Raw genomic sequence first — 13,375 nt, 5'->3', positions numbered from 1 at the left:
ATGTTTCACTTTTCTGGTGAGAGGTCGTGTCAATCACTGTTGACTTAAATTAGCTTTAAGTAGTACAATTGAATTACAGTTTGTTAATGGTTCATTGTAACAATTTAGTCTTTACTCTAAAAAATATATGTGCATAATAATTTAATCAATACCATTATAATTGTGTGGTCTTTGACTCTCTATTTTATGCAAACCATACACACATGATCCCTATTTAATTAGACAGATTAAATGATTTCAAACATATATTTTTTACAATATGTAAGGGTAGATGAAGATCGAACATCTGACTTCGAAGTTGATGGTACAGATATTGTATGTTAATTGACTTGCGTTCATTTAATTGCCATTAAAACCTAAATTAAGCTTATTATAAATATAATATATGTTTAAAGTTTTCTTACTTTATTCGCTATATTTTATATAAATTAAAAAACTGTCAAAAATAGAATATTTGACAAAATATTTACCCTTCTTAAAAAAATAAAGTATAATAAATTTTATCTTTATCTTTCAATTTTTGTAAATAATTTATCAATTTTGTATGTTTGAAAAAAAAAAATACCATTTCAAAAACGTTATAGAAAAATCAAGCCTAAATTATAAATGGTTAGAAAAAATATCTTTCTATAAGAAAATTTACTTATAATTTTTTTAATGTACATATGTTATTAACAAAACTTTCATATATATATATATATATATATATATATATATATATATCAATAATAATAATTTATTTCCTATATAAAGTAAAAAATTATTATGGTTATACATATTTTAAAAAGTTTGTAAATATTATGGAAATGAAAAGAAGGTATATAGTTTTAGTTTTGTAAAGGGAAAAAGGAAAGATTGCATGGGGTGGGTGTGGGTTGGCCATATATGCCAGGCTAACAAAGCACAAGCAAGCAATAAGCCAAATCCCAAATGCTGACTGACAACCGACAACTGCCAGTAACATGAGTGTGGACCAAAGTGTTATATGTCGAAGGAAAACAGAGTCTCCAAGGACTTGTCACCGGTCATAGCCGGTACTCACGTGCCCCGTTTCTGTCCTCAACGTACCATATTCTCAGCAGCCTCTCTTCTCTTCATCAGATCGACCCCATTTTAAGGGAACATTTACTCTCTTTGTTCTTCGATTTGTTATCATCCAAACCCCAATATCTCTATTTCACATATTCCCCTTTTCCCCTCTTATTCCTTTTATCCTCTCCTTCTCCCAATTTTGTAGACATTTCAACCTCTGACCTTCTGATTATTTTGGTATTTATACTTTTCGAGAAGTTTTAATTTTAGTCTTCTAAATTCATACACTCCATTTTATTAGTTTTCCTATATATGTTCGATAAATTCGAAGTTATTTTTATCAAAAGAATAGTTAAATAATAAGAATAATTTTTAATATAAAAAAATAAAATATGTGAATATATTGTTTCGTAGTAAAAATGCTAATAGGTAAAAATTGTGAAAAAAGAAAAGAATTAATACATCAATATTATGGATTAATTAGATTGATTGAAAGTCAAAGACCGAATTATTAGACACTTGAAAATATAAAATCTAGAATCATAGGGATTAAAATATTTAAACTTATATCATTTTCTATGTTCGAGTATATATAGTCTATTGGGGACACTTGTCATCTATCATAAAATTGAAGGTTCGATTCTCCATTCTCATATTTGTTCAAGTGATTCTTTTAAAAAAAATAAATGAGTCATATATATGTGAATATTATAAGGTTCGATGATTTTTTCTTTTTAGTATTTTATCGTAAAGTTTTAAATGAATGGCATATAATAAAAGGGGAGATATTCAAGGGTTTATAACTATATTTGAGCTATATTCCAAATAATTTATTTTCTTAGTGTGTTTCATTTTTTATATAAACACTACATTACTAAAGACAAAGAGTAGCCTACCTAGTATAAGTTATACACTCACAACACACCACTTCATAGAAAACCGTGATTTTTTTTCTCGATAATTTATTGGTTGACTAATGAATTTCTTTTATCGATTTTAGTAAATTCATCTTCCAAATATCCATCACGTGAGTTTAATATGTATCATTTTATGTATGACCCTCGAATATCGTAAAAACGATGTGACATATCAAGATTTATAGCATGTAACAAAAATTTTAAAAAAAAAATACAAATTAATTAAAGAGATTCAAATTAAAGATAAATATTCAAATTATTCCACTTTTAACAAACAAAATTAAAATATCAAAGGGGATCTTTGGAGGTTCATCAAGGCAAAAGAAAAAAAATGGTTAGTGTGCAATTTGATATATAGTACAATAGTGAGACAAATACACCTCATAGGTAAAGGGCTTTTGCTTCTTAGAATATCTTTTTACGATTTAGCTTTGACAGAAGCTTTCAAAGATTTGATTTTTCTTCCTTACAATTCCAATTTTGATTCTTTTTTAGTTTTTAATTTTATTATTACTTTTGGTAATATCATCACCTGCAGGGCATCTCAGTTCCTCACCCGTGCAATCTGATTGGATTAGACATTACAATAACTCCCCACCAGTGGCATGTTTGTTTCTTTGCGTGACTGCCCAATTACAATTAACTACTTATTTAAATTACTCATTTACCCTCCAACTTTTTCTTTTCTCTCTCTTTTTTTTTAATTAATTAGTAATAATTATTTTCTTAAAACTTTCAATTTTGATTTTAGTTTACCTTTATTATTGACGTTGTTAATTAATCGTTGTTGTGTCACGTTGATAAGACTAACCAATGGTGATTTGGCACGATGAGACACGATAGAAAACATTTATAGAAAAATGGAAAGTTCGAAAGAGTAGGAATATCGATTTGATATCAAACTTAATATGCTTAGTTTGTTGTATGCTTCTATTTGCATAAGTTTATCTCTTACATTTAGTGTCACAAAATTAAATTGTAGGGGTTAATCCAATTCAAGCACATGACTTAATCAATAAAGAAAGAAATCAATTATTATATTTACACTAATTTTCCTAAGTTGGAATTTACACTCTTTTTCACCTAATAGTTGATAATGTTTTAAAACAAATCATTCTGACTTTTATTCAAATTTTTAAAGAAAAGTAATAATTTTTCTATTAGAATTTTTAATCTTTACTTTCTTGTTTAAACTAATTGCAATAAAAAGAATTAAATTAAAAATAGTGTTGTGACTTCAAAAAATTGAAATAGAATTAGTTGAAGAATGTAATGAATTTTTTTTTCTCTCCATAAAACCAAATAAACACAAATATATGGAAAATTTTAAATCTAAATTTATAAATTAATAATTTAAAAGAAAATTGTTAAGTTTAGTGTATTTTACATATTAGGAAGTGTCATTATCCAACCACTAAACCATATAAAACTAAATAGTTTAGAAAATATTTATATTTCTCTTTATATGGAGACAACATGCCCTCATTGTTTGTTTGTTGGGTGAAATGCTAACTAAAATTCAAAATGGAATCCTCAATCAATTTTTCTTTTATCATTATTCCAAATTATTTATACCTAAATAAAATCTAAATATTTTGTCTCCTTGTCTTTGTTTTTCTCCCTCTCTTTTTGAAAAATCATTAATATACCAAATAATTCTAATATTTAAGGAAATGTTGCTACTAGCTAATTAAGCAATGCAAACTTCTTTTTTAAGTTGTATGTTTAAATATATACCCCCTTTAATTAAACAAAAATGTTTCTATGATATTTTGTATTAACTATAAAATAAAAATATATATGGTTGATAATGATAAGTGGACATAAGTTCATGACAACTCTAAGTAGATGTGATTGGATACAAAAAAATAAAATAGACTACAAAACGAAGATATTCCTATTGATGTATAATGACTATGTTAAACTTACATGATGCCTTGAGAGAATGTTAAGATTAAAAAAAAAAAGTGGTGTATTAGACTGATCAGTCACAGTAAATAATAATATTTGTCTGGTTGTGTTCATGTATATGTATGTATTATATAGTTAGTCATACATACCACAGAACTAGGAGCACTCATTTATCTTCATTATGTGTTGAGGCGAACAATGTTACGTTGTTCTAGAAGGTCTTTGGTTGTTCGAAAGATTGGGTTTTCGTTTGCTGGTTGTTCAAAATTTAGAGATTTTGTCTCTTATTCAAATGTTGAATGATGAGATATTGATGCTTTTTTTCTCCTGAAATAATGTTTATGTGATTGTTAGATATTATTTCCTTTTATGTAAGGTTTCAAAACGTTTGTTTGGTAAAATTGCTCGAGGACTTAACTATGCTTCTCATAGTATATGGCTCGTCACAAGTTAGATAAGACAGTACTTTGTTTATGGTTATCTAATCCCCTACAGTGGTTAACTGTTTATATATTTGGTTTAATTTTCTTCAAAAATTTGAAAGGCCGATAAGGAGTCTTTTAGCTCGTTTTCTTAGGTATAAAAAACAATGAAAACAATAATAATATACAGATTAACAATTCTATTAAAATTATTCAAATATAATGTACAATTAATTTATGATCTATAATCATCAATGATAAAAGAGGTTATTTTGATGAGAAATTTGAAACATACTCAATTCAGCAAATAAAAATAAAGGTTATTAAATGCCTGTTTAGACTGTATGATACTATAGAAAACAAACCTCTGACATTGATATCAATAGTACAAATTTTACATCAGCATTAGTATTATTAAATGAAGCTAGTAAGAAATTATACAATGCCTATATGTAATGTAGTATCAATTTTCAAACAAAAAATAGATTAGCATAGTTTGATAATAATTACATAAGTAAGGTATCTACCATTCAACTTTAGTTAAAGTAATGAATGTTTTATTAGTCCTTTTTTTATAAATAAAATTTTATTAGTCATTATAACGTGCTGGTATACTTCACATAATTATTTATATATACTCATCGTTATAATTATTCGATGAGAATGTAAATTTCTTTAAAATTACTAATACGATTAAGGTAAAGGACTCAAGCTACGCATCTTAATGACACTGACACATTATATATGTCAATTGTATACTTTGACACTTTAATTTATAACTTAAGAACTAAATTGTAGATCACTATGCATTATAAATATTTCAACTTGAAATATGTTAGAGTAAACCGTCTTTCGATAAAAAATATCCAGTTTTAGTTTATTTTATGTTCCCAATTTGATTGAAATACTAAACAAATTCAATAATTTTTAACATGTATGATTTTTCCTTTACCATTTTCGAACAAGAAATGACTTGTATGTTGTCTAGTCGCCCATGACTACAAATTTTACCATTTTAACTATTTAGTAGAAACATCCACTAACGCCTAGACGATTATGATTATAAATAACAAAATAATATTAAAAAAGAGTAACACAAAAATAACGTAAAAGTTCGAGAAATCATTAAGCATATAATGAAATTAAGAACTTCATCGAATAAATTTATTATTTAAAAAAGATTGAAATATATAAAAGCTCAAACAATTTAAAATGATTTTTTTTTTTCTCTTAAAAAGGAAAAAAGAAATCGAAGGAGGCGATTGAATAAGAATTGAAATCTTTTCTATACGTGCAGTGATTTGATCAAAATATAAAATTGTATTTTAGTTTTTACATTAAACGAATCTCCGCCGTTGATTTTATTCTTCATTTCACCGATATCCAATAAAATTCTGCCACGTACCCTACTTCGAATGCACGTTTGAGATCCTCATCCTCACTAATACGTCACCGAAACATGTGGGCCCAGACTGTCCTCCGCGGTAATGACCAAACGTCAATCCACTGTTAACAATTTCCCCTCTCTCTCCCTTACACACGAAAGACATTTTTCGTTACTTTAACGACTAAAACCAGACGGCGTCAACTCGGATTTCTCTATATAAATACCTGCCTCTCCAATTCAATTGCTTTGTTGTCTATAAATTTTAATTTTGCCGATATTTGGGCTCTCTATAACGTAAAACCCGGAACTATAATATCCCAAACTTTCCCTTTCCGAACAATTTTTTTTCCTCTATTTTTCTGGGATTTTTTTTTTGTTTGGATTTGGACCTTGCTGTTCGCCGCCGGTGAACGCCGGCGGGTTTGCCGGCGAGTGTTCAATTTGGGTTCTTAATTGCATTTTGATTCTGCTGTTTGTTTGGAGGTTTTGGCATAGAATCAGCGAGAGAGAGTGAGAGTGAGAGTGATAGTGGAGTGAGAGAATGTGTTGTTTGTCTGTGTAACTGCAGAAATTAAGCAAGAAGATGCTCTGTTTGGCGATATTTAAGGGATTTTGATTGCTGTTGATGTTGGTTGCCATTGCTGTGATTAAAGCGAAGATTGCTTGAAACGGAAAAAGATTTTGAGGAAAAGGAAGTTGAGAATTCGGTGTTGTAGTAGAGGTGGCTGGTGAAGGATTTTCTTAGCAGGCAATCAGTGTGTGCGCGGCGGATTTCTGTTCCATTTTCGGTGGATATAAGCTCTACGAGGTGAGACTTTTACTGCTTTTACTTTTACCGTTTTCTTCAATTTGATCGTATTTTTAAGCAAGCAAACAGAGCATTGCTTTCTCACGGAATCTTCTGATAATTTTCTTATTCCATTCGTGTTCTGTTTTAAGGATCCAGACCATTTCGAATCGTTCCTCAATCCATTCTCTGTAATATTATCTTTGAAGAAAGATTCATTCATTTATTCGTTCGATGTCATTTCATGACTCGGAAGTGTGCATTTGATTCATTTGATTGAATCCGTTGATTTCTACAGTTTGGGACTTAGAGATTTTCAATCTGGTTTCGTTGTTCTTGCTAGAAATGAAGAAATTAGGTTAGGTTTCTGGAGGAGGGAAATAAAGAGGAACAGCGGAAAGTCTGCAAAAGAGAATTAAATTAGGGCGTGGAAGAGGTGGGGATGTTGATAGAGGGGGCCTAAGATGGACAAAGTACGTAAATCACAGTTGGCTTTTGCTTTGATCAGTCGTTTTCGAATAATAAAGATAGAATTAAATTGAAGAACCAAAAGGAAAAAAGAAAATATCAACATCATTCTTCTGCTTCTGTTTCTTCTTCTTCTTCTTCTTCTTCTTTGTTGCATTGTTATCTTCTCCCATATTCATTGTCTCTCTGTCGTCTCACACATAGCTTTCAATCTGAAACGATTAATTTTGAAATCTCTGCTGGGTTTAATTAATGAATTATTTCTCTCTCTTATTTGCTTTTCTTTTCAATTTTGGATTTCTTGAAGATGGAAGAGTGATGCGATTTGCCCATAGGGAAAAAAGAAAGAGCCAATAAGTTGTCAGAAACTTTGGCATTAACAAAATATTTGATTCTTTATTCGTCTTTGTAAGAGTAAAGCAAAGCATGTACCACACTCGGTCTCTCTCAATCGACTACTTTCAAATAGGCTGTGCCCTCATTTACTTTCCTTTCAATTATCAACTCTTCCCTCTCTTGTTCCTATTCTGATCTTTTCTTAGTCGTCTCTGATCCCGAGCAGCCCTTTTCCTTTTTCATTCCCCTTTTCCTTTCTCCAGGACCCATTTGTTTCCCGCGGATCGATAAACGAATTTCTATTTATTTCAGATTCCCCCAATTCCCTTTTGTCCCATTTAGCCGCGTACCTACTACACAGACCATATATGATTCACACCCTTTATTTCTTCTTTCTTTAACTGCTTAAGCTATTGAAAAAACAGAGAAATTACTGCTCTGCTCAGTTGATCTTTTCATGAAAGTTAGTTTTAAATGATGATGAAATTGGAAAAATGGAAACTATTGCTCTTTATTATTTGAGTATTAATAGATTTCGTGTTTATCTCTTATAAAAATAAAATAGTATTGGGTAAAGGGAAGGCTTGTTTGTTTTCTTCTACTCAATCAATGGAGAAGAGAAAGAAAGAGAGAGAATTAAAGGGGAAGTAGTTGGATTATGCAATTAATTCTTGGGATTTCCTTTTTTTTTCTTTCATGAATTTGGTATGCACTAAACCTCTAGGTGGAACCTACTTGTTTGTTATCTGCAGAGGAAAGAAAAGGGAAAGTTGAAGCAAAATGTTTACATGCATAGCATGTACGAAACAGACAGACGACGGAGGTGAGGATGGGGCTGCGCGTGGGAGTGGCACGCCTAGTACAAAGGAAGCCGTCAAAAGCCTGACAACGCAGGTTCTTAATCCTATACCCTTCCGTCTTTTTTTTATGTCTTGCTCCGGCTACGTCTTTGCTTTCCCAGTTTCTTTTCCATCTTGTGAAAACAGACAAATTCATAATACCCATTAGCCTTGCGATAAATGGGGGACCATCTATGATCTATTCAATCTTGTCACCAATATAAACGTGCCTAATGTTTATTGTTTCTTTTTTTAAATCTTTTTTAAGATCAAATTTAGGTAAGAAAGTGTTTATATTTGTGCTTTGTTTATGACGCGCTCCAACCTATTGTCCTTAACCGCTCCCTCCTTAATACGTTTTTGTTTCTATTTTGTCATTTTGAAGAAACCCAGTTGGGTTTTTTTACAGCTTACCAATATTTTATCTCAACTTTCTTGTCCACGTGGCTTTCCTAGAGACACGTCGTATCAATAATCTGACTTTGCTGACCTGCAGCTCTTCTTGGTCCCCCGATTACCGATAGAATAAAAGATTCTTGTTTTTTGTTTTTTGTTTTTTGTTTCTGAATAGTCTCTATTCCCAAATGATCAAACTAGTACTACCCCTTATGGAGAGAAAATCCACATTCCCTACCTCGAGCCTTCCATCCAGTACGAATTGTTCGCTTACTTTTCTCTTGGGGAATTATTATTAAGTGGCAATCTGATTTCCAGGATAGCCTTTCTGATCCACTAACTCTTTATAATTATATTCGAGTGAAGAACAGTGGGGGGTTGCTCTTTTTACTATAACTTTAAATAAATGTCGCTAGATAAATTTCATTTTTGGTAGGTGAAATGTTGGAATAGTGCACCTTATTGTTCCTATAGTTAGTTAGTTAGTTAGGAGAACTATAAACATCCTAATGAAGTATTACCAAAGATTTATCAAGTTGAATTCCATAATAATGTATATAATATCGCTCATTTCTGGGATTAGGTTTTTTTAAACTAAGCAGGGGTGTTTGGTCCAGTCTGTCTTGGAAATGTGATTTTGCCAAGAAATAGTGGCAGCACATTTTGCGTCAAGTAGCGGTGGGGTCATTGACATATTCACTTTGGAATAGACAAGACGCATTTTAAGAAAGGACAGCCCAATGAACGCCTGAATGTGACCCACCATTGAATTTTTGTCGACGTACTGTTTTTCAAAAGTATTGTTTCTTAACCAAACCCTTTCTTTGCAGGATGAGCTACCACTTGATTGGCAATAAGAAATTTGCTACTTTTTTTCTAATTGATTGTTTAGGAAAATTTTAATTCTTATGATGCTATTTCATATTTTAAATACAGAAGAAAAATATCTTTTCGAAGTATCTCTTCAAGTTGTATATTCCACTTTCCTAAAACACCATTCAGCATGCTCCACGGAATTCAAAAGTGGATGTATCTCTCACCAAGCAAAAATTATTCAATTTCATGCGTATTTATTGATACACAATGTCTGGACTGTATGCGTCACTCCATAATTAATATAGTGACATGTATTGAATACAATGAAGAACGTATTATTTAGGTTAAAAGGGTAAAAAAAAAAAAGTAGAAACTGATCATAATGGGCAGAGTCGTAAATAAAACACCGAGTTTGTGCGAGTGCTACCTAAGTTGACTCTAAAATATTGTGTTATCGTGCAGGTTATCACATTAGATAAGTCAAAAGGATAGAATACTTAAGTTGGTTAAGACAAAAGAGAGGACATTCAATGGAGGGTGGTACTCAAAGACCACCATTGTTCGATTTTTTAGCTCAGTTTCAACGTTTATAAAACTATCTTAAGCCATCTTAAATCTTTCGACCTGATTTTCTCTCCCTAATTTCAGTATTTAACTGTACTTTAGAAGATATTAAGAGGTGCTTAAGCTGTCCATGTTCTGATTATGTACTCTAAATTTGACAGATTAAGGACATGGCGTTGAAATTTTCTGGTGCTTATAGGCAGTGCAAGCCTTGCACAGGCTCCAGTAGCTATAAGAAAGGGCAGAGACCATACCCAGATTTTGACACAGCTTCAGAAGGGGTTCCATATCCTTACATAGGAGGGGCAAGTGCAAGTTCAACCCCTGCTTGGGACTTCCCTCCTATTAACCGCCACCCTCATACAAGATCTGACTCTAGATTTAAAGCGGCTTATAGAGGAGATCAGACCCCTGGAGGCGATTCCACCATATCAGCATGTGATGTGGTGCTTGAGGATGAGGATGAGCCGAAAGAGTGGATGGCACAGGTGGAGCCCGGCGTTCACATTACTTTTGTGTCCCTACCCAATGGAGGCAATGATTTAAAACGAATTCGTTTCAAGTAAGTTGAGTATTAAATGCTTAACGCTGTCGGTTACTATGTCTTTAATTAATATATTAAATTACAGGTTTAATCTATTAAATTTTGTGATTTGTGTCCATCTAGTTCTTCAACTTTCAAACGTATTCGATAGATATTAAATTTTCAATCTTTTATCCAAAAAATTCTTAAATAAATTCAAATTTTTAAAATCTAAATTTTACATCTAGAAGAATACTAAGCTTTTCTTTTTCTAGTATAAGTTGGGTGCGGCAATTCTAAGCTCTTCTTTTTTTAAAGTACAAGGTGGTAATCTTAAGTGTCGAGTGGATTTGTAAATTTAAAAGATATATACACGTGTAAAATTAATCTCAAAGGACGAAATTTATAATTTTGAAAATTAAATGCCAAATAGTTGTAATTAAGCTTCGTTAATATCATGTTTATTTTAGTAAAGACTGACTTGTACTATTTAAAATTGCTAGCAAAGTTAAGATAAGTTTTTCCTATTTTGAAGTCGAGAAATGTTTAACAAATGGCAAGCTCAGCGATGGTGGGGGGAGAATTATGACAGAATAACGGAGCTCTATAATGTCCAGAGATTCAATCAACAAGCTCTTCATACGCCACCAAGAACTGAGGACGGGGTAAGCCCTCTAGAACCTTTGCCTCTTGACTTTTATTCTTCCAGGATTAAAATTTAGTATCCTTCATATTTTCCATTACCTATTATCGAAGGAAAGCCGAAAAAATAACTAATGAAACGGTCGCTTCTTTCATACCTTGTTTAATTATATCTCTATCTTATAAGCTTTTTTAGCACCTAAATGTTACAGCCTTATATAAATTGTCCTATGATATTAATCGAGAGATGTGTAATCTAACTTGACAACTTGTGAATATAAAAAAAAAGAGTACATATAAAATAATTTTGAGTCCTTGTATTTAGTAAACATTTGCAATCATCTTTAGAGAAAATTTTCTGATATTCAGTAAATGTTCACAATCCACAGAGGGATTCTTCCTACTCAAAAATGGGAAGGGATAGTCCGATGACTTCCGCGAACAAAGACTGGACGCCGAGAAACTATAAACCTTCAGGAAGTAAAGGATTTCCATCTGACCAGCATTATGATCATGGAAACAGCCACCCATATGCAGGTTCAAGCGCCTACCCAGCAGGCAGCGCCAAAGGTGACATGTCCTCGATGGAAGCATCACGCACAACAACCTCTTCTCGAGACGAACCTTCAATCTCCATTAGCAATGCAAGCGACATTGAGGCGGAATGGGTCGAGGAAGATGAACCGGGGGTCTACATAACTATCAGGCAGCTTGTTGATGGCACTAGAGAGCTTCGTCGTGTCAGATTCAGGTAATTAACATCTACATTTTACATTCATCTACAATAATATTTACAGATACTAAAAGATGGATTGACATTCTTTAATTCGACATGAACAGCCGCGAAAGGTTTGGGGAAATGAACGCGAAGCAATGGTGGGAACATAACAGGGAGAGGATCCAAGCTCAATACCTATAATTTATTGATGGCAGCAACAGGTTTTAAAACTAAAAAGAGTATGAGAAGGAGCACCTTCATGTCCCAAAAAGGAGTTCCTAAAATTTTGTCTTTAGAATGTAATATTCAAAAAAGCCATCAGCTGGATAGAGTGTTTTTTTTTTTTTTTTTTTTGCTAAGGAAAACTTACTCACCACCAGCCACCACAGATACAACAAAAGAAAAAAAAGAAAAGCAAAACAAAACTTCTGATTTCCCTATCAGAATTCTCCAAGTCATTCTTTTATTTTCTTCCTAAGCCATGTCTTTTTTTTTTCCCTTCCCTTTTCTTCTAAATATTCATTATACAATCTATTTTTATCAATTTTTTTTTATCGAGTCTTGTTGCTGTCTTTCTTTTCATATATCCAAAAAGGAGTTTATGAGCTCTAACAGTTGGCTTATCTCATGCTTAATATATCATCTCTTGCTTTCTAAGCATTTGGCATTTTAGCCAATGGCATGAAACTCAACAATACATGATCCCTCCTATGAGCGACGTCATTGATCCCTTCTCAAGTCGGTATGCTACAATAGCAATCTTCTGTATAATTGAGATCCAGTTGTGACTTTCAATTTTTTAGAACTTTCCGATTTTTCCGTTGGTTGGCATGAAAAGAATGATTTGACATTCAAATGCACCAATCAAACTTATACCAATGTGATTTGGTGAGAAAAATAACAGATGTGAACATCATCAATTGTGGATAATCCTAAGAATGATTTGACATTCAATACACCAATCAAGCTTATACACCAATGTAATTTGGTAAGAAAAAATGACACGTGAAGATCATTAATTGTGGATAATTAGGAGTTATGGGTTTCATTTCTTTTCAAAGGAGCATCACACGTTCGTTGATAAGATGGGCACAACTTTAGATTGATTGAAGGTTTGTTTACTTGAATGATTTCTCCTCCCAGTATACTAAGAGAATGAGAATGGACCCTCTTTTTGTCCTGCATTTCTTTTATTCTGAACGAAGAATAAATCCCTTTAGTAAGAGGGACCGTGGCCAATTTTGACATGCATACATATAAATCAAATCATTTTTTCAGCATATTCTTTTAAGAGTTCAAACCCATGTACCATGGATTCAAATCCACAAATCTTAAAATTTCATTCTTCTAAGATTTGAGGTTCAAACCCATATACCAGGAGGTTCAAAACCTTAAAATTGCATTCTTCTAAAATTTGAAGTTCAAACCTTAAAATTTCATTCTTCTAAGATTTGAAGTTCAAACCCACGTACCATGGGTTCAAATCCACGAATCTTAAAGGTTCAAACCCACGTACCATGAGTTCAAATCCACGAATCTTAAAGGTTCAAACCCACGTACCAAATCCACAAACCTTGATAAAATTTTAACTTAGACCCCATTTGCATTTTAGCATAA

The 13,375-nt window shown here is 32.0% G+C and overlaps 1 protein-coding gene across 3 annotated transcripts; it reads left to right on the top strand.

Annotated features, from left to right (window-relative positions):
* Window positions 1–5,936: 5,936 nt before the first annotated feature.
* LOC103490727 (protein BREVIS RADIX) lies at window positions 5,937–12,316 on the top strand. 3 transcript variants are annotated; one of them, XM_008450377.3, is made up of 6 exons: window positions 5,937–6,477; window positions 8,013–8,154; window positions 10,037–10,437; window positions 10,934–11,063; window positions 11,430–11,791; window positions 11,881–12,316. In XM_008450377.3, exons 2-6 carry the CDS (start codon window positions 8,041–8,043, stop codon window positions 11,957–11,959), a joined length of 1,086 nt encoding a protein of 361 aa, XP_008448599.1. In that variant the 5' UTR covers window positions 5,937–6,477; window positions 8,013–8,040; the 3' UTR covers window positions 11,960–12,316. The 3 variants fall into 3 exon arrangements, with proteins under 3 accessions (XP_008448599.1, XP_050942360.1, XP_050942361.1); XM_051086403.1 differs by having other exon boundaries at window positions 7,826–8,154; XM_051086404.1 differs by lacking the exon at window positions 5,937–6,477 and adding an exon at window positions 7,081–7,723 and having other exon boundaries at window positions 7,826–8,154.
* The last annotated feature ends 1,059 nt before the right edge of the window (window positions 12,317–13,375 follow it).

The sequence above is a fragment of the Cucumis melo genome, chromosome 6 (genome assembly GCF_025177605.1).
Source record: "Cucumis melo cultivar AY chromosome 6, USDA_Cmelo_AY_1.0, whole genome shotgun sequence".
Classification (NCBI taxonomy): domain Eukaryota; kingdom Viridiplantae; phylum Streptophyta; class Magnoliopsida; order Cucurbitales; family Cucurbitaceae; genus Cucumis; species Cucumis melo.
The sequence above is the reverse complement of the archived record's forward strand: the minus strand, read 5'-3'. Positions and strand labels throughout refer to the sequence as shown.

Coding starts and splice junctions, on each gene's coding strand:
- LOC103490727 (XM_008450377.3), top strand. CDS start 8,041: ATGTTTACATGCATAGCATGTACGAAACAGACAGACGACGGAGGTGAG. Junction 10,438..10,933: donor TTAAAACGAATTCGTTTCAA/GTAAGTTGAGTA, acceptor CCTATTTTGAAG/TCGAGAAATGTTTAACAAAT. Junction 11,064..11,429: donor CACCAAGAACTGAGGACGGG/GTAAGCCCTCTA, acceptor CACAATCCACAG/AGGGATTCTTCCTACTCAAA.